The sequence below is a fragment of the Serinus canaria genome, chromosome 5, assembly GCF_022539315.1.
Source record: "Serinus canaria isolate serCan28SL12 chromosome 5, serCan2020, whole genome shotgun sequence".
NCBI lineage: Eukaryota > Metazoa > Chordata > Aves > Passeriformes > Fringillidae > Serinus > Serinus canaria.
The window spans coordinates 54048533-54068012 of NC_066319.1; the positions used below are offsets into that span (position 1 = coordinate 54048533).

General features: G+C 43.1%; 1 protein-coding gene across 4 annotated transcripts; it reads right to left on the minus strand.

The window, feature by feature from the left end:
- Positions 1–2516: 2516 nt before the first annotated feature.
- On the minus strand, positions 2517–16576 carry LOC103826382 (SERTA domain-containing protein 2-like). 4 transcript variants are annotated; one of them, XM_030240271.2, is made up of 4 exons: positions 16450–16547; positions 14516–14614; positions 13409–13527; positions 2517–6096 (listed from the first exon to the last, which is right to left on the minus strand). In XM_030240271.2, the coding sequence occupies exon 4, from the start codon at positions 6090–6092 to the stop codon at positions 5241–5243; it is 852 nt and encodes a 283-aa protein (XP_030096131.1). In that variant the 5' UTR covers positions 6093–6096; positions 13409–13527; positions 14516–14614; positions 16450–16547; the 3' UTR covers positions 2517–5240. The 4 variants fall into 4 exon arrangements, with proteins under 4 accessions (XP_030096131.1, XP_018762687.2, XP_030096130.1 ...); XM_018907142.3 differs by lacking the exon at positions 16450–16547 and adding an exon at positions 14816–16232; XM_030240270.2 differs by lacking the exon at positions 14516–14614 and having other exon boundaries at positions 16450–16576.
- Between the last annotated feature and the right edge of the window lie 2904 nt (positions 16577–19480).

Genomic DNA, 19480 nt, shown 5'->3' on the forward strand with positions numbered 1-19480 from the left:
CCCCCTCAAACCAACTTCATTGTCGTTCAAAGACTGAAAATTTTTCAATGCATATTCTAAAATGTGGAATTTAATTAATTATAATAATTTTAAAAAGAGTTAAGAAAAAGAGGGTGGACAGTCAGACTCCAGGATAATTTCTAACCATACTATAAGCCCACCATTAGTTTCATATGCAGAAGATGGAGTGAAAAACAAATAAAAAAATAAATCTTATAAAGATTTCTTTCTTTTTTTTTTTTTTCCAAATGCAAGGTCATTGCAGGATTTAAAAGCACTCTGGTAATTTTTAATAATGAAGATCAGCTTTAATAGTTTAAAAGAATGAGACTTCCTGGAGTATGTCTACTCCAGTTAAGACAGCAAAAGGAATTTGGCTAAAACTGAGCTACCTGCAAATTAATTGTGAACTCCCAAATTTCCCTGTGGATCCAAGTTTAACTTTCCAGATTCACTCTGGAAGATTCAGAAGAGAAAAAGCTTTTGCTCCTTCTACTGAAATAGGTCTGAGAAGCTCCTAAATTGCCTCCCACAGCACTGCTTGGATGCCAGAGCACAGCCAGCCTGGCTCAGTGCTCTACTGGGCGGGATAAGCAGGCCCTGATGAGGGAAAAATGTATGGAATGAAGTTGCAACATTTTTTGCTTTTTTCAATCAAGGCAAGATGCCTGTGAATGCTGGCCAAATCCAGAAATGCCAAAAATCTTCCAGCTTCCCCAGACATCTACTTTATTAACACACACTTCTACAGACACACTTCAGAGCTTAATGCCTCACTTGTAGCACTGATTTTGAACAGCCAGAAATTAGTTTTGCTGCTAATTTATAACTCATCTTCCTCACAGAACTAATGGGTAAGCTATTTAATTTTATGTTTTTTACTGTTGCTTGTGCTGGGAAATTAGTCTTTTAAAGTGTCCCTTCCAGCAGACAGATTACAGAGCTGGACAGAGCACCTGGGCTGCACCCAGCCCTCCCCAGCCAGCTGCTTGAGGCAGCACTGCTCCCAGCTGTGCTGCTCTGAATGCTTTTAAGTTCAGATCTTTCAGCGTGGCTAAAATCAATGCAAGTGTATGAAAACCTACACCACTGAAAGCTTCAAAAATATTTTCTTAAAACACTGAGCTGCAGCACACCCTTGAAAGGCAGCATTTTCTGCTGCCACAGGCACAGGCTCAGCTCTGTGCTGCAGCATCCACAGCAGCTTCCTCAGGAATGAGTCACTCCAAGAGCTGATGGCAGGTGGTCACACCACCGGATTTGTGTGCAGTTCCTTCTAGACCTGTGCTTTACACTCAGTGGTCAGCAGGCTCCATGACAAAGGGAAGAGGAAGTCTGTAAGCAGCAGCCAGGGCAGTCTCATCAGTGAAAGTTATGCCTCAATCTATATGATAGAAACATTTTTCCCCTTAAAATGGAGGGAACTTGATGTAGAGATGAACCTTAAGAGGTTTGTCTCTATTTAAACACTTAAAAATGAGGGGAAATGGCAATTCTGCCTCAATTCAAACCTTAAAAGTTCATTGCAGAAGGGTCAGGATCTTATTTTAGAGGTCTACAGCAGGAAGAGGATGGAAAACTTTAAGCCTGAAGCTGCTGGTTTGATTTTACAAGCAGCCTTTCACTAGCCCAGAGAGGCAGGGCTTTGGTCCAGCCTGACAAGCACACAGGTCTGAAGAGCCACCACTATGTGTGACAAGGACACTTGTATGTGACACTTGCTCTGAGGCACAGCAACCCCTGAAGGGACACTGAGAGCTGCAGGGGCTGGGAGCATCTCACAGGGCACTGGAGACAAAGCCCAGAGGACAGCTCAGTGCTAAAATCCTGTGTCACCTGTTCCCAACAGGAATCCCCCTCCCCCACCAGCTGGAAAAATGCCCTGTGGGCCACCCCTGCTGTGGTTACAAAAGGGGATGTGAGGGTGTAGTGCTTTTCAGTGAAAACTTAGAGCCAGAGCAAAGCTACAGCTTAGGTATTAACAGCTGAAGTAGAGAAAACCTATGGATTGTGGTAAATGAGTGTAACATTCTCACAAGATTCCAAATTCCAAACTGGGAAGATGAAATGCTGTGTAAGACAACCACCACTGAGCAATGGAGGAGCAAACACCATGAAGACCTCCAGACCTCATTATTATTAATAGTCTGAATTATTACTGCCATAGGCATAACTGCCCAGGAATTTCAATGTACAGTCCCTCTTTGGAGGCATCCAGCTCAAGCTGTGGAGCTTCCCTAAAGGAATCCATCCTTCAGGGTTTGTGGAAACCTCATGTGGAACCCTCCTATGGGGCCTGGCATGAGTAATTTCTGCACAGGTTTGTAAGGTGTTTATTAGTTCTAGGGACAAAGGATGGGGGAGAGGAGAAATGTGGAGAAGGAAAAAAGGTACAAATGCTTAGGGAAAATGCTATGTCTGTGTGAGTGAAAGACCAAAGAAAAGGTGGCAGGGTGCCATTGATTTTTTTTTATGCTTTGTTTTTAAAACAGTCACATACTGAAGGCTCCAAGATATAACTGGTTTAAATGCAAAACTGTGGCTTTTATTTCCAAACATACAATAAATAGGTCCACCACAACTAGCCTCTAACTTCATTTTACATGGAAGGATTTTAAAATTAATTTGTGCATATTTAAAAATTAAACTTCCCTTTGCACATAATTCCAAACATAACCGAACTGCATTACACACCAGCTCATGGTCTTGGCACTGTGACACAAGCAACCAATTAGAAACAGAGCTCTGTAGCCAGGACTTGTACAAAAATTGCATTTTGAATTGTTGATAAAAGATCTACCAACAATTAAATCTTTTGCTGCAGTATACAAAAAACTTTAGTACATAAATGTTGAAAAGCAAGTTGTCTTCTCTTCTGTTTCTGTAGAGACTGCAAGGTAAGTGGATTTATTAAGTGTTCACTATTTGCTATATGATACAATTTTCATACCAAAATATCTTTACTGCATAGTAACATTCCATATTTTCAAATGCAAAAAGAGATTAGATGCAGTCTTTTTATTTTATCCCTCATCACTGAATTTAAAGACATTTTTAACCGCATCTCTGTTTCATCACAGTGCAGAAGGCCCTTAATATTTCATGGATTTATTCAGTCATATTTTTAATACAAAAGTAGAGGCTGAGGAAAAGCCAGAGTAGTCTATACACAATGCACAATCTGTGTACATTCTGAAGCTGTACCTCTTCAAGAACTAGTTATACACTCTTCAAAAAAATCCCTTTATCCAGCAATTCAAAATGCTTTAGATCAGAAGTTTTATATTAGAATCAATACAATATATGCATATAAATACATTTATACCCTTCAGCTGCTAAACAACCCAGATGGCTGCGAGGATGTGACCTGAAATGGTTCTCCATTGGCCTGGGATACCAAATTATGTCGGCAGCTAACTGTTAACCAAGAGAGTCACAGTAAAAAAAACATAGATCTCTGCACAAGGTAGGCGTGCCACAGCATCAGTTAAGACTAGAAATACCAGGTGACACCCTGGCCCCTTCAACAGGGCCAGGATTTCAACTTCTGTGAGATGCAACACACAGGCAACATTTTTTCCCTCTGCCGACACTCTGCTCATAAAAAAGTCTCAGCAGAACAACAAAACCCCAAAAAATACAACAAACCAAAGCAAAGCTTTTACAACTGCAAGTTTCCAAGACAGGTGCTGCAGCTTTCAAGAACAAAGTAAAAGTCTTATAATTAAAAAAAGAAGGAAAACAAAAAACAAAATCCAAACCAAAAAGCAATGTGCAAGTGTGAAACTCAGAAGACGATAGCAGGGATCGATCTAGACCTCGGTTCAGGCTGAAACACAGAACCCAAACTGCCTGATGGAAAACCAATTCTCACTGCAAATCTCACCTCCAGCTGAGCAGGGTGTTTGTGTATCTGCATAAAAACACCCCTGCCCCACCCAGGACAGCCTGGGACAGCAGCTCCGGGGTTCCAAAGCCCAGGTGGCCCCAGCCCCTGGGAGGGACAGAGCCACCAGCACCGGGTCCCCACAGCCCCACGGGTGCTCCAGGGCTGTCACAGCAGAGGGTGATGTGTTCTCAGTGCTCTCAGCTTGGCTTCTGAAAGGATGCAGAAATGTTGGCTGAGTATCCTCCAAAGGTGCTAGAGGTTTTAAGTTTGAAGCGTTTCTTCCCACAATGCCAGGTATAAAAATGTGTATCTCTTTAAATAATATTGCACATAAAAATCATCTTAAAATCTGTAGTGAAAGCAGGGTTGAAGGACAGTGTTTTCCAAAAGAGAATAAAAAGCTACCTGTACATAGCAAATTTTAATTTAAAGAACGCCAAGATTATTCAAAATCTAAGCACATAATACTGACAGAAAAATGTTAAATTGCACAATCTACATATAAATTAATTTGTAAATACTTAAAAGTTTTTAAACATTGAATACCCTTGATTTCACAAATCAGCTAGGTCACTGTCAAAGGATCAACTTAATGAGTTAGAAGTACTTTCCCCCAGAAAGAAACAGAAACAAAAAGATTTGCAGTCTCAGATGAAGCACTGGAAAGAGTTAAAGCATTTCAGCTCAGAGGTAGTGCTAAACACATCCAACTAGAAGTCCATTATATTTGAACTATGATGAAATAACGTAGTAAAATGTAGAAAGACTATAAAATTTACAAAAATAAATAGTTCTGAATGCTTTAGAAAATGCAAGAGACTTTGTTGGTAAGTGTCTTGATCTGCTTTTCTGACCAAAAGAAAGCAAAGTGTGTCTCATTTTTAAAATATACCCATCTCTAAGAACGTGTCTGCAATCCACACAATCTAACTCTGCAACTTGACAGATGCCAGCTTGGCATAGACTCTGATATTAAAAATAAAGTGGAGGCTTTGTAAAAGATCACCTCATATGAAATTTGCTTTGCATGTAAATTCTTCTGTCAAATTAAAAATTGCACATAAAAAAGTTTATTGAAAGAGGCATGAGGGGTGATGAGGGTATGTGCCCATTGTTCCACATACACCCTGGAAGGAAAATGATGATTGCACAGTTCTGATAAATAATTTTTCTTTTTTTAAAATCTGCCACTTTTTTGGTTTGTAAGTTTGGAAATATTTAGAAAATTCTAATATGGACAAATTATTATTTAGTTTGCTTTTAAAAGAATTCTTTACAACTATTCCAGTGGCTTTTATCCTGAAACCAAATGCAAGTGGCAGTCTAAAAGTATCTTTGGGTAAAACAAGTATCAGGATCCAACAAGAATTTCCATGATGTGGTCCAACTCACTCAGATCTGTTCTACATATCTGAATGTTGTTTGCCGAAGAAGAATTACAAGATGGGAAGGTTTTCAATGGTTCTTCTGTAGCAAGAGATGGTGATCTGGGCGGCATCAGGGGAGGGCAACAAAAGTCTGAATCATACATTGAAGTGTCAATATCTTCAAAAATGTCATCTATTGCCAAATCCTTCAAGTAACTGGTTGAATTTGAAATCTCAAAGGAACCAAACACACATTCGGCTCCCTTCAAATCCTGTCTGTCATCTTCTAGTTTCAGACCAGTATTTTCTGGAAACTTTGGCTGGTCATCTCCAGTAGGAACCAGACAAGTAGGTGGGCTGATATCTTCTACAAAGTCTAAATCCTTCAGAATAGATGAAATAGCAGATGACATGTCGTCGTCTGAAACGATCAGCAGGCTGTTTTCAATCGGGTCCTCTACCGACCGCAGCTCACAGCAGTGGGACTCCTGCTGACCAACCCCTGAAGGCAACTGAAGGGAAATGCCAGGTGCCTCCATCCCTGGGTAGCTGTGAGAAGCAGGAACAATGCCAGGGCAGATATTCACTGGCTGCTGGCTGCTCTCCTGTCTCATCTCCTCCTGAATCTGCCGCACGGTGTTGGCGATGAGCACGGAGCGGTGCAGGTTGGGCTCCACCAGCATTTTGTACGTCTGTAACTTGGTGAGGCACATGTTGAGCACCAGCTGCCTCTTGAGTGGGTAGGACAGACCTCGACTGGAATCAAAGGCACTCGAGAGACCAGCCATGCTCTCCTCATAGTCACTCAGCTTGCGCTTTAGGCCTCTCCCCAACATGAACCTGCAAGACAAAAAAACTGAATTAACCTTGGGCAGGCCCAACAGACAATTCTGAAAACCCTCTAGTGTACAATGTACTGGTTAGCTGAGACTTTTGATGCCCCAGAACATCAAGAGATAGAAAGAAATCCTACACAATAGTACTCCAGTGAAAGATGCACTTTCCAGCTATATTGTTGCATGGCAACTTTTTTCCTTAACAGAAAACATGGAAGAAATACACTAAGTCTTTTTTTAAAAAAAAGACTATATAGACTATAGACTTCTAAGTATATCTGACTGTACACATGAGATAAAACAGATGCTTGTATTAAGGATCAAACTACAGAATATTTCATCATTTCCATTTTAACATTCATTCTTGGGTACAGCAGGTAAGATTTCAAGCTAGTTTTCAACGCCCATTTTGATCTCATTAAGCCATTCTAATGTCTTGCTCTGAGAACACACAGAGAACATCCATAGAGTTCTATGTAGGGCTGATTCTTCTCTTTTTTCCTTTGGTGACCCAAAATTGTTTTAGTGCAAGACCAACAGCAGGGCCTCCCATGGGATCCTTTTATCCATTCCACATCTTGGTAGTTGGGTTAAGTGTGGGAGGAAATCTGGCTGGGCCACTGAGCTCACAGAGACACAGTGGGTTCACAACCTGCCACTGACTTCACACCAAGAACATCAGGCAGGAAGCTATCAAACAGCATTTTAAAAGCAACCAATTTTGGTAAAATCATTGGGGAAAAAATAGAATTTAGTTGCTTGTATTCTGCTATGTGTGCTCTTGCACTGAAATACAGTAGGTCTAGAACAATGTGGTACAAATATCTGTACACACAGATCTAAAATATAAGTGATCTAAACAAATACCTGCCTGGGTACTTTGCAATTACCATCCCAAGCCTAAAGAGTTTTATTAGGGACAACAAGCCCTATGCAATCACTCATATAAACACAGAAAAGGAGTATACTCTGCACAGAAAACACTGGTAAAATCTCAGTTACACACATCCTAAAGTGTACATGAATACAGACACCTTGTTCCCAAACTATTAAAAAAAATTAAGCAATCATAAATTAGACATCAGTGGCAGATTAAGGGCAGATCCTTCATGCACAATGATCCAGACCCTGCATGCTGCTGAGGGCCTCCCAACTTCCTTTTAATGTGAGCACTGGATGCTGCCAGCAATAGCTCAGCTGATGGCTGCAGCTGCCAGCTGCTAGCCTGTTGCTAGACTTTTGGGGACAAGGAGAAGGCAGCAGGATAAAGCCTCTTTCACTTTCAGGATTTCTCCAGATTTGCAGGGCTCCATGGCTATGTCCATCTGCCCAGACAAGGCTGTTGGAGAACTCGGCTCCTCTGGAGGAACAGAAAGCAAGCAAGCACTGCATCCTCCTCAGCAGGACACACCAGAGAAAACAGCTGCTACCTACAGGACTTTGGGTGTCAGACTTCTCAATAGTAGACATTTTTTGTTTTTTTTTTTTTTTAAGGACATATCTGGATGAAATTCAACTTGTCCTAGGACTGCATTTTTACTTAGCAGGAAGTAGTCTGGTCTATCTTCAGTTCATTTGAAACACAACAAACTCTGATTACTTATCATCTTACCACTTCTGCAACTTTTTAACTTTGGAACTCTGTTTTTCTCCAAAGTTTTCTGCTGAAGTGTCACTGGAAGTGGTGTACCTGTTCACCTGGGTCATCATCCCACACTGATCATGTATCACTCTCCCACTCCAGCACCCCATTAAGAGCCAACAGACCCAGCCAGTACCAAGCACCCCAATACCAGAAAATCCAAACAAATATGGATACAAAGTTCAGACACAAAATATAAAAGTATTCTGGGAAGGCAGTGTGTGTGTGTGAAGGATCCTCAAACTACTGACAATACTGTCAGTAACTGCTAATTTTTGACACAATCTATGGAAAATCACATTTATGTGGGACAAGTAGACTCCAGCTGAATATACTGACTCTTGTAGTGAAAACAATAATTTATGCAAATCATAAACTCACAATAAAATTGTGAACGCTCCGTTTCAAGTAGCATTTAAAAGTTGTGTACTACCTCAAGCATTCCCTCACAGAATCACTGTAAGAATGAAAATTATGCATCAAAACAGCCCTTTCCTCACTAAGCACCATCATCCCCATACACTGCACACTAGTGGGGTTTGTTTGTTTTTCTCTCAATTAATTAAACAGACCAAAATTTACACCCATTAGGGAATGAAGATATGACCACACAGGAAACAGCAATTCTGACATATCCCACCAAGCAGACTATGATATGCAAGGATGTATAATTGCACAAAAACAACTTAATATGACATGTTTAACTTTTCAATTCAGACGGTAGTCTTGTTAGACTATATACTTCATGCTCATATAGGCAGAGATCCCTCTTTTCACTCCTCAAATTTCCTCCATAAAATTTGTCCCAGAGCATTTTACAAACATGTAACAATGCTTGAGCATGACAGCACTTACTATGAAAATGAAGTGCAAGAAACACTATTTGCTCCAACTTCAAAAAGTTTCTACTTAACAGACTCCCAACTCCCAAGATCTGTTTTTAAAGTAAACAAACATAGTACTACCTTACATTTTAGAAATTCTCTCTAGTATTCATTTATTTCCTAACAGGAAGGATCCCCTACTCTCAATCCAGAGGCTAGATGACTTCACAGGTTACACAAAAATTTGTAAAAGGCTAATAAGAACCAGAGTACCATTGGTACAGTGGATTTAAAAATGACTAGTGTCACGGTTGCTACAGGAGACATTAAATTTCAGTTCTTGTCAAACACACTCAGCTGCTGACCTACAAAAGACACAAAGACCCTTTGTTAGCAGCTAATCTACATTTTATCAGGCCTTTTGCTTTACTTTCTAACACAAGAATTTCTGATGGGATCAGATCCTTAACACACTTCTGTGTATTTTCTAAGTACCTTGTTCTTCTGTAGCACTGCGACTGACACCTTATCCCAAGCCCAAAATTCATCAGATGCTCTCTTTCACAGTATTGCTTTGCAGCAGAAGATGCTGATGGCATTATTTATTATGCAATGCTTATCCCACTTCAATTTTTGGTAGTAAGGCAAACAAGCAGCTGTTCACACACAAACCCCCAGTTACCTGCTCAGACGAGGAGCAGTGTCAGCCCTTCCATCAGCTGACACGAGGGCACAGCCAGCTGAGAGCAGCACAATCTCCAGAAACTGCACTCTCCTTACTCCAGCCTAACTCCAGGAACCTACTCACATCTCAAAAAACAGGGTCAACTAACAGGATTTTGGGATGTGCCAATCTGATAACTCTGTAAGTAAATAAACTGAATAAAAATTAAAAGTTTATGCCAACTTCAAATGTGAGGTCTTCACATAGCTGTTCAATTTTAAAAGCAGCAAGCATAAGTCACCCTTTTCTTGAACTTGAAAAAGTTCCCCAACAATTTATTTTTTTTTCTGTTACAACAAATTATTTTTCTGTTCAGATGATCTATTTTAAAATCATTTGTTGTGAAAAAAACAGGAACAATGAGGAGCAACATATCTCAACTTTTTTCCTGGCATCTTCTCATCCTCTCCCATTATAGTAATGCAAACTGAGCCACGGGCCATTTATGGTAGAATGCTTTTTTAATGAAAATAATTTTTCAGATATAGAGAAAAGGAAGCAAAGTGAACTCAGAATTTGGGAGTACCAAACCCTCTATTCACATCACTGAACTACAATGGAGTCTACACAGAAATTCTGCCCTGACAGCATGTTCCTCAGTTCCTTCCAGTCCTCCATGGAGGACATTTCATTGCAACTCCTCCCTGCTAAGATGGGAAGAAGCATCCAAGCACTGTAATCCTACACCATACCAGGGTTTGAAAAAACTTGGGAGGGAAGAAGCACGTCCCTGGTTGGCAAATCCACACAATACCAAACAAACAGGCCTGGTCAGGGTGCAGCTACTCAGAAGAAACATTCCAGGCTACCAAAAAAAATTCACATTGCAACGTGTTGTGGACAATACAGGGCCCGTGCCACCATTTCAGCTCCATCTGTCACACGGCCTGACAGTGCAGCTGCCACTGACACATGGCTGGGAAGTACAGCTGGGAACACTCTCAAGGAATAATGCAACATGTGAAAACCCTCAATTACTTCTATCTGGGCAAACTACTACTTTAAAACTTTTTTGGAATATGAGCGAGAACTAAAGAGAAAAGTAAGCAATGTTTAGAACTCAGGACCTCACAGAGCTTTAAATTTCAGTAGGGAAGAGCTTCAAAAGTAATGAGTGTATGAAACACAACTGCCACGTTAGTATTGTCTGAACACAAACTTCTCATGCACTGTATTAAACTACACAACAGTTATTTATTTACCACTAAATATGTTTAAATAGCAAGATCATCAATAAAGTACCTGGCCATCACTATCCAGGAAAAGATAACTGAATTCATAGTGGTACCTTCTGGCATTTCTTTTTAGAATATTATTAAATTCAAACTTGCTTGGTCCTTTCTCTACAGCCACACTGCTGTATTTTTCAGCCCAAGACTGCCTCAAAGTGAAATACTACTTTTTCTTACAGGATAAAAATACCAGCTTTGCAGGTGTGTAAGCACCTCATGAATGAAAGCTGCCTGTCCAGTTTGCAGTAATGCAACTTATATTAAAATAAAAATTAAGAGACTCCTTGCTATTGTAATTTGGGCAATTCCCTTTCAAAGTCTCCTTTGTCTTGTAACTATAGAAACCATGTAAGAGTAAAGACAGACAGACTCTCTGGGCTGTAGTTCTGTGTCAGTGACTAACCAAGGCTGGCTGATAACTTGGTGTTCTACTCTCCCCTCTCTTCATGGACACATCTCACAAGCACACATCCATCTGCAGAAGTGCAAAGGAAGACAAACACCCCAAAGGTTATGGCTGTTCCCCAGCATTATTTGATGTATGCTGTACACTATTTTTAATGATATGCCTTCCCCTACCTGACACATTTTTAGGCAACACAACTTCACAAGCAGTTTAAATTAAGTGCTGGACTGGCTATTGGTATTTCACATAGAAGAAGTGCACAAGGAAATGGAAAGGCTGAAGGTGCAGTTAACAGACACAGCACAAATCCCTTCCTCCCATCCTGGCTTAGTGCTGATCACTTGGCTATGCCTTACATAACAGTGTAAGCTGTCAGAGCACACAGAACATCTCTGATCTGGGGTCCCCAGCAAGTGCTGGTGATCCCCACACTATATCTTGGCTGTTACCCTGAGCAATGAGGGAAGGACTAAATGCCTTAGGAAACACCAAATGAAAAGAATTTAGACCTGAAGATACTTCCAAATATACAAAAGTGTGTTTAAGTCCATTGCCTCCCCACCCCCCCTCAGCCCTGCCCCAGTTTAGCCAAGATGAGTAACTGCTGGAGAAGGCACAAGTGACTAAAAGTGTGCATACAGGGAGGAGTGCAGTCCTACCAGCTTACTCCCATACCTTAACTCCCATGCAACAACTTCTTCACAGGAGTCAGAAATTACCAGAAAATGGCTGCTCAAAGAAGGAAGACTTAATGTCAACTTTCTGATCAACAAATCCTGACCTATAACATGCCCACAGTCTGGTACAAAGCAACTGGAACACAGAACCAAGATATGTTAATGTTCAGACTCAAGAAACCCCAACAAAAACAACAAACAAACCCAAAACCAAAACACACAACAACTCTGCAAACAAAACAGAAAAAACCCCACACCTAAGGATTTCCCCACATTTTGAAAGTCAGACTAGCCTGAATAGCATTCATTAGGTACAGGAAAGGAATAAAAGGAAGACTGAGTTTAGTACAGAATTATTCTGAAATTAGTGATGTTCCCACTGTCACTGAATATGTGTGGAAGTAGGAAATAAATCTGTATCATACCACAAATATTTTAGAGGTTGAAATGATGTTTAGGAAGCACTTGGAAAGAAGTTTTACTTTGATTTAAAAACCCCCCCAAAACAACCTGTTTATGTTATGTCTACTGGGATCTGGAAAATTCCTGCACTTAAGGACATCTTTCTAAGTTCCTTACTCCCATTTAATTTCACAAAACACTGATAAGAGCTTTGCTTTACAAACTACAGCAGCTGAGTTTCAGAGCATGCCATTTCACTCTGGAGAAGGAACTCCTCTGTTAGGATCTGTGCCTTCCACAGCTAAAACAAGTGGGCTCTAGTGCTCAGTAGAGAGAAACTTCCACCCCATAAAAACCCCAAACTAAACCATTATCACTCTTGTCTGTCACTTGTGTATCTTGTTCCACCATTTATTAATAAATCTCATGTGTATATTTTCAATGGAAGTGTGTTCAGCAAGGTTTTATCAGGGATTCTGGGTGGATTTAATTTTTTTTTTAGTGGAAGAAGGGCCTGGAATAATTTAAACAAAGAATCAATAGTAGTTGGCAAAAGCTAATACATAATCAAGAGTTACTAAACCCAGAAACTCCCATAGTAAAACTAAACTGTAATTAAATGAGAACCTAAGACTCATAAAGGAAACAAGAAGAACCAAACCATCATGGTTCCACCAAAGCACTTCATGGGAGAAACAAAGGATCATTAGAGCTGCAAATGCAATGACAGATCTCTCCACAGCTTGTTCTAGTCAACTGACAGTTCTCAATCCCACAAGTGCTTCAAACAGAGATACCAGATGCATTCCCCTACATAACACTGACACACTTTTTAGGGCTACAGATCTAAAAGATCTGCTAATAAAGGAAGTTACAGCTTATTAAATATTAAAAATTGGCATGCCCATACTTTTAACAGAAAAAATTGGACCATTAACAGTGAAAGCAAACAACAAAAAAGCTCTTTTCCTGATAGAGGACTGTGCATTTATTCTTTCTGTAACCAAATCAGAAATCAATAAATTTTCTCTTGTAATACACAACTTTACTTGAGTATCCAAAGTGCCACCTTCTCACAAGATGCAAATGCAACACTCAATTTTAGCAGCTGAACAGTGGATCTTACTTTAAGAGTGACATCTTAGTTAAGCAATTTCCAATCAGAATGTGATCTTAAACTAATATGTTTTATTGCATTGTAATAATTCCCCCCTCATCAAGGAACAAATAGTAATGGAAATCCAGAATACTCAAACCAAAGTTTTTACCTCACTTTATATAATATATCCCATTTTTAAAAGATATATTTCAGTTTACTATTCTAATCCACAAATAACATCTGCAGCTCATTATCAGAATATGTCCTATGCACATAAGATACAATTTCATAAAAACATACAAATAGTTACCCTTAGAAAACAGAGAGGAGTCCAGGCAGGAAGATTCTGGATTTTGCATAAAGCGTGGTCATCCAAGAGTCTTGAGCTATCCCAGAGGCCAAGCCATCCACCGAGGTAGGATGAGGCGACTTAAGAGGAAAAACAAAACAAAACGAGAGTATTCAATTACTTTGTGGTGGTTTTTATTTTTTTTAACCAGAAGCATTAAGCACATAATTCAAAACAACTTTTAAAATTATTTGTGGTAAATTCTATTAAAGCACATAAATGTGGGTTAAACCCCCTAAAATTCATAAATACACTGAAATAAGAGGACCTAACAGTTTTACCTGTGAACACATAAAATGTGGAAATTATCTTTTGTAAATGAGTATTGCAGAATGCTGATCCTCTGAGCATTAGGCTTTAGGATAAGGACTTGCACTGCTACTTCCTCAGGTTATTGAACACCAATTCACAATTCAATCATATCCAAAATTACATAATCAGGAGAGAGAATATCATGCATTGTGAAGAACTACATTTCAGAATTATCCCCTAATGCTTACAGGCTGCAAAACCAGCTAGATTTTTATTTAATTCCCCAACTTTCCTCTTTTTCAGCATACACAAAACCAGTATAAGACAGTTGACAAGGCGTCCTATGATTGTGTCTAATGTTCAATGTGGCACCAGCTCCATCAAACCCCTGATATAAAAGCATCTGCAGTATGGCTAGAGACCACGTGGATTAAATCATGGCATTGGTAGCTTGGAAATGTGAAAAGGCTCAAGTGACAGTAAACTATGGGCTAGGCTAGGAAATGTGGAGGGAATCGCATGATCCATGCTCTTGAGGTCTCACCCCCACCTGGAGAACCAAACAGTTATGAATTCCACGGATTAAAGCCCTTGCAGGGGCTGACAGCCTGCAGCCAGGATTGGATGTGACATGCCAGTTTGTGCACATCACACACACAGACACCTGACCCAGCTACGGCAAACCGCCTCCCAAATGCACCGCAGGAGCAAGGATCAGGACCGGCTGCTCAAACACAGCCCTTCGTGATCAAAAACCAAGAGTTCACACATCATTGCACAAATCTTAAAATAATACAGAGTGAAAGGCAGTCTTACATTCAGACAGACGGGCAAGTAAACGCCTACAGTTCATCTTACATAGCAACTCATAGCCTGATGCTACCAAAGGGCTCCTCCGCTTACAGAACCTCGGAACTGTAAAAATGCAGTAAAACAGCAGTAAAATGCCCGTGACCTCAGCAAGCCAAATCTAACCCACAGCAACAAACACATTAACATCTCCCTCCTCCTCCTAGAAGCTGATTTCTTTCCCAGTATAATGATATCCACGCTATCTGTAAATAATTAGGAAAAAAAAAAAAGGCCCAAATAAAGAGACAAATGAAGATTCATAACCTATTTGCTCTGAAACAGCAGGACTTCAGGTGGTCACTACTGAGGTTCATTTAAGTGTACTTGTTAGGTCACAGGGAGGCATGTGCAGTCGCTGCATTTTCTATACACTGAATATAAAAACACATGTTTTAGAGTTTTAGGAGTCTTTAATGCTAAAACAACTGCACAAAGCTAACAAGCATAGTAAAATGTTGAAAAGTTTTAGATTTCAGCACCTTAGCTAAAAAACCCCGAACCCAACAAAATCAGTAGCACTGGATAAAAAAATAATACAGTTACTTGTTGTTTAGAAGTCCAATATTTTGCTAGAAGGAGATGAAGTCAAGAAGTTTTCAAATTTAATTTCTTTATTAGACACTTCAAAGGATTCCTGCAGAAGTAACTGTGAAGGTTTTGACTCTTTGCCCTGAATGATTTCTGGGCACACTGGCTTAAGTGTCAGGAAGAAGTACAAAAGCAAGGTTATTAGGTGTAATTTTTACAATCTGTCAGGAAAAAAAAAACAACAACTATAGAAGACACAGTAGCTGCAAATCACTATGAATTACACATCTAGTGGATTATTTTCTGTCTTCCCTTCCTACTATGTGTTTTGGGGTTACTTGAGAATTTTGAGATTATAGCATCATTTCAATGTTAATGGTATTTCCCACATTGCAGTTAGCTGCCCAAACTACGGAATTTTAGCCACATCAAAAAAAAAGTGGAAAACTACTGCATAAAGCTCCCACCTATGCTTTTAGAAACGAACATTCCAACACAGTTTGAAAAATTCCAGGCCTAACTAGGGCAGAAATTATTAACTGCACCTATTTGCGAGCTTAATCTGCAGTATGCATAGAGACCAATCTTATGCTCCTCCAGTCCCATCCACCTGCTCGGAGCCCAGACTAACACACGTTTACTAAGCCCAGCAAAACCTGCCATTAAAAATCTAACTGCAGCTTATACATAAGTCGCAACTACCGAGCGGCAGCGATCAGGAGTGCCAGGATGGAGCCGCCGGGGTTCAGGGAAAGCCCTTTCCTGCCGCCCTCCCGCAGCCGCTCCCGCGGCTCCTGCCACCATTTGGCCTTTGTGGAAGGAGTGTCGGCGCTTCCTGCGGCCGTCCCGCCCCCCCCGCGGCCGTGGGCAGCGGTAACCAGAGACAACCTTGGGCTTCCCGAGCTGCGAAAAGTTACACTCCTCCCCCTTCCTCCGCCCGGCTCGCTCAGACCCCGGCCGGGCTAATTATAACTGCGCGAACAACTTCCACCGCCGGCCGCGCTCCGGGCGCTCCCCCCGCGCCCAGCCCGGCTCCCCGGGGCCGCCGTACCCGCACCCTGGCGCCTCCGTGCCCCCGGCCCCAGCCCAGCTGCCCGGGGCCGTCGTCTCTCCCCTCCGCACCGCACCGCACCACCCCAGGGCCCGCCGTCCGCTCCACCTGTCCCCGCTGTCCCCTCCTCTCCCACCGCACCGCCGGCTGCCCCTCCGCCCCTCACCGGCAGGGGCCCCCCCCACCCCGTCGGGGCTCCCGCCGCCCCCACCTCGGCCTCCCGCCGTGCCCCGCCGTCACCCCGCGACCGCCGCTACCCTTCCCGTGCCCGCGGCTGCCAGCCCCGCGCCCTCCCGCCGCCTCCCGACCGGCGCCCCACCTGGGAGCAGAGGAAGCCCCGTTCCTTCGCAGCCGGCCGCGCTCCCTCCCTTCGGCGGGGCTGGGACTCGGGCCGGGAGGAGGCGGAGGCAGCGCCACCCCCGCCGGGCCCCGGCAGCCTCCGCTCCGCCCTTCCCTCCGCCCGCGGCTCCCGCGGGGGGGCGCTGCGTGCGCCGCGCGCGCCAGCTGCCCGCCTTCCCATTGGCCGGCGGCCCTTTCAACCTGCCCGGCAACCATTTTCTGACTGGCCGGCGAGCTGAGGGGGCGGGGCTACGGCTGGTCCCGCAGCACCGCCCAATGAGAGAGCCGGGAGAGCCAGGGGGCGGGGCCGCGCTCCGGGCTCGCCCAATGGGGGCGCGGGCGCCGCCGAGTCCCGCGTTCTCCGGCGCGGCGCTCCGGGGGCGGCCACGCCCGCGCTGCCGGGGATGGCGAAGCTGCCGCGCCGCGCTCTGTCCGCGCCGCGCTCCTCCGTCCGCCGCTGCCGCCGCCCTTTGCGCCGTGAAATCACCGCGGAGCCACCGGCCAGCCCGCACTCAAGCCACAGCCACACAACCACTCCCGCTCTCCCCCCCCCTTTTTTTGCAGTCCGTCTGTGACCAAAACTACCAAATTTCAGTAAAAGGCACGCCCAGGCCCTCTACAGAGCAGCGTTCCTACAACGCCCCGGTGCCAGGCCTGTTGGGAAACGAGGCGCACGTCTCCCGACCAGCCCTAGAGCTACGTCAAACATTGCACAATTGTCCCATGAATATTCTCTTGATTATTTTTTCTTCAAAGATGAGGTGGTTTTAGCCATGCTCAAGCCTCATATTTGCTTTTCACGGGCATTTGCGTAATCAAGTTACATTGGCATGAGCGTTTGTACAAACCAGATTTCAAAATCTGACATTGAAGTATTTGCAAAGATCAATTTTGATCCTTTGTCAAACCCTGCCATGGGTTGGTTACCAGATGCATCCCCTAAAAGCTGCTGGATCTAAACCCATCTCTGGAAGACCCAATCTCTAGGACATTAAAATCAAACAAACCTCAAGGACATTTGCACATACGGGTTCCTACATGGACAATGAGCACAGACCAATCTCACACAAGGTTCCTTGTCGGTCTCATAGATACTACAGAAACATTTGCAATTTTCTGGTGGATACGCTACAACTTCCAGGAAAGATCAGCTGCTTTTTGTGATTATTCAGCAAAGGAAATTTTTTTTCTTTTAAACCCTCAGTCCAACAGATTTTAACCCTCGTGTCTCCTGATGGGCACTCGTGCAGGGGTAGGAGTGTGCAGTGGGGCAGAAGGGCAGAGAGACAGAAAGGCAGAGGTGACCCCCGTGGGTCCCTTGCTGAGGACAGGGGAGTCGTCTCTCCTGCAGCATGGTGCCCCCAGTTCCCCAGCCACAGCTGTGCTCTGACCTCACTGCTGGGGGTCACGGAGCACAGAAGGGGAGCAAGTGCTGCCATGAGAAGCACTAATGAATCCTTTTTGACACGCTGCCCGAGCTGTGTCACCTCCCCGAATGGCTGAGGGGTGACACCCCAACCCCCATGGTCCATCTGCTGCACCAAGTGTAAGTGCAGGACCAGTGTCAGCTCTGAGGGGGAGGAGTGGACCAAACACCTCCCCCAGATCCCTTTCTTCCCACCACACACTGTGGCTGAAGTGGAGGAGTAACTCTTCTGAGATGTTCAGGATTCTTCTGTCTGCTAAAGTCAACCAGGGACAGCCAGGAGTGTTACACCAGGACCGACCCCTGCCATCTGCTGGGGATTATCTCCAAGGAATAGATGCAGGACAGGCATTCAAAGGTAGCTGGTGCAGAAGGGATGGATCTGGAATCATTATGGCTAATGTGGAATATAAAGGGGTAGTCTAACTAGCAGTACCACCCAAGTGTCCCCATACCTTGAGCCAAGATTAGGTTTAGTAGACTTGATCCCTGCTGGCCAAAAGTCTATGACCTCTGGGCAGCCCTGCAGCACCAGTACAGTCCTGGACAATTCTCCCTCTCCAGCTCAGTTCTTGAGTCTCTGGTACAGCAATTCTCCTCCAGTCCAGCAGACCTCCCAGAAGGACACCAACACTGGTCACCCTGCTCTCCTCACTTGCTTGAGTGATTAACCTCTGGTGGTCAGCTGTTCTGTGAGCAGTTTTTGTTCTGTGCAATAGAAAAGGCCGAATGTGCCTTCTCTAGTGGGTGTTGCTAGAAAGGTAGGTTGATAAAAGCATGATCTGACAAGAGCTACAGCAAAAAAATAACCTGGAGTTGTTTAAATGCATGCATCAGAACTTTGGATTCATGGCTTAACACCTGAAGAAGTTAATAGAAATGACACAAAATATGGTGATTATTTGCAAAGGGTTTGGTCACTTTTTTGCTTGTGTAAACAGTGGGATTCACATAAAAGAACTGGAACCTCGTTTAGCTTGGCAATATTTAATGTCTCATGTGCTAGAGGAGCCATGCTTGTCTCACACAAGCATGAATTCTTCAGAGGGCTGAGCTCACACATAAGGTCTTTCTTGACAAAAATCTTCCTTTTAAAGGTCCTTACATTCTCAAATGATGTCATGTTCTAGGAGTCTAATGCTTTCCCATTTTGAATTGAACTAAGCTTGAGGCAAACCAAGCATTGTATATGATTTTTTAAAGCTTTAAACATGGCCTTTCAGTATGACTGTACTCACTGCAGCAGGCCACATGCCCTTCTCACGAGCAGCATATTTGCTTTTGCAGCAAATTTCACATAAACCAGGAAAAAACACAACCCCCAAACCAATCAAGGTCTCTATATAACTCATCTGAAAGGATTGATGGGGGTTTGCTACTTCTTACCTTCATACCCAGCATCTATTCAAAAATACAGTTCCAGGAACACAGGAACTAATGAAGACTGCTTTCCTATGGATTTATGTCTGTGATTAATTACTCTGTGTCTAAGGTATGAGCTCTAATTGAAGCTGGTCTCATGCCTGGAAACTTGTATCTCTCCCTTATCTGGATTACTAGTTATCAGTACAGAATGCTGTTTTCT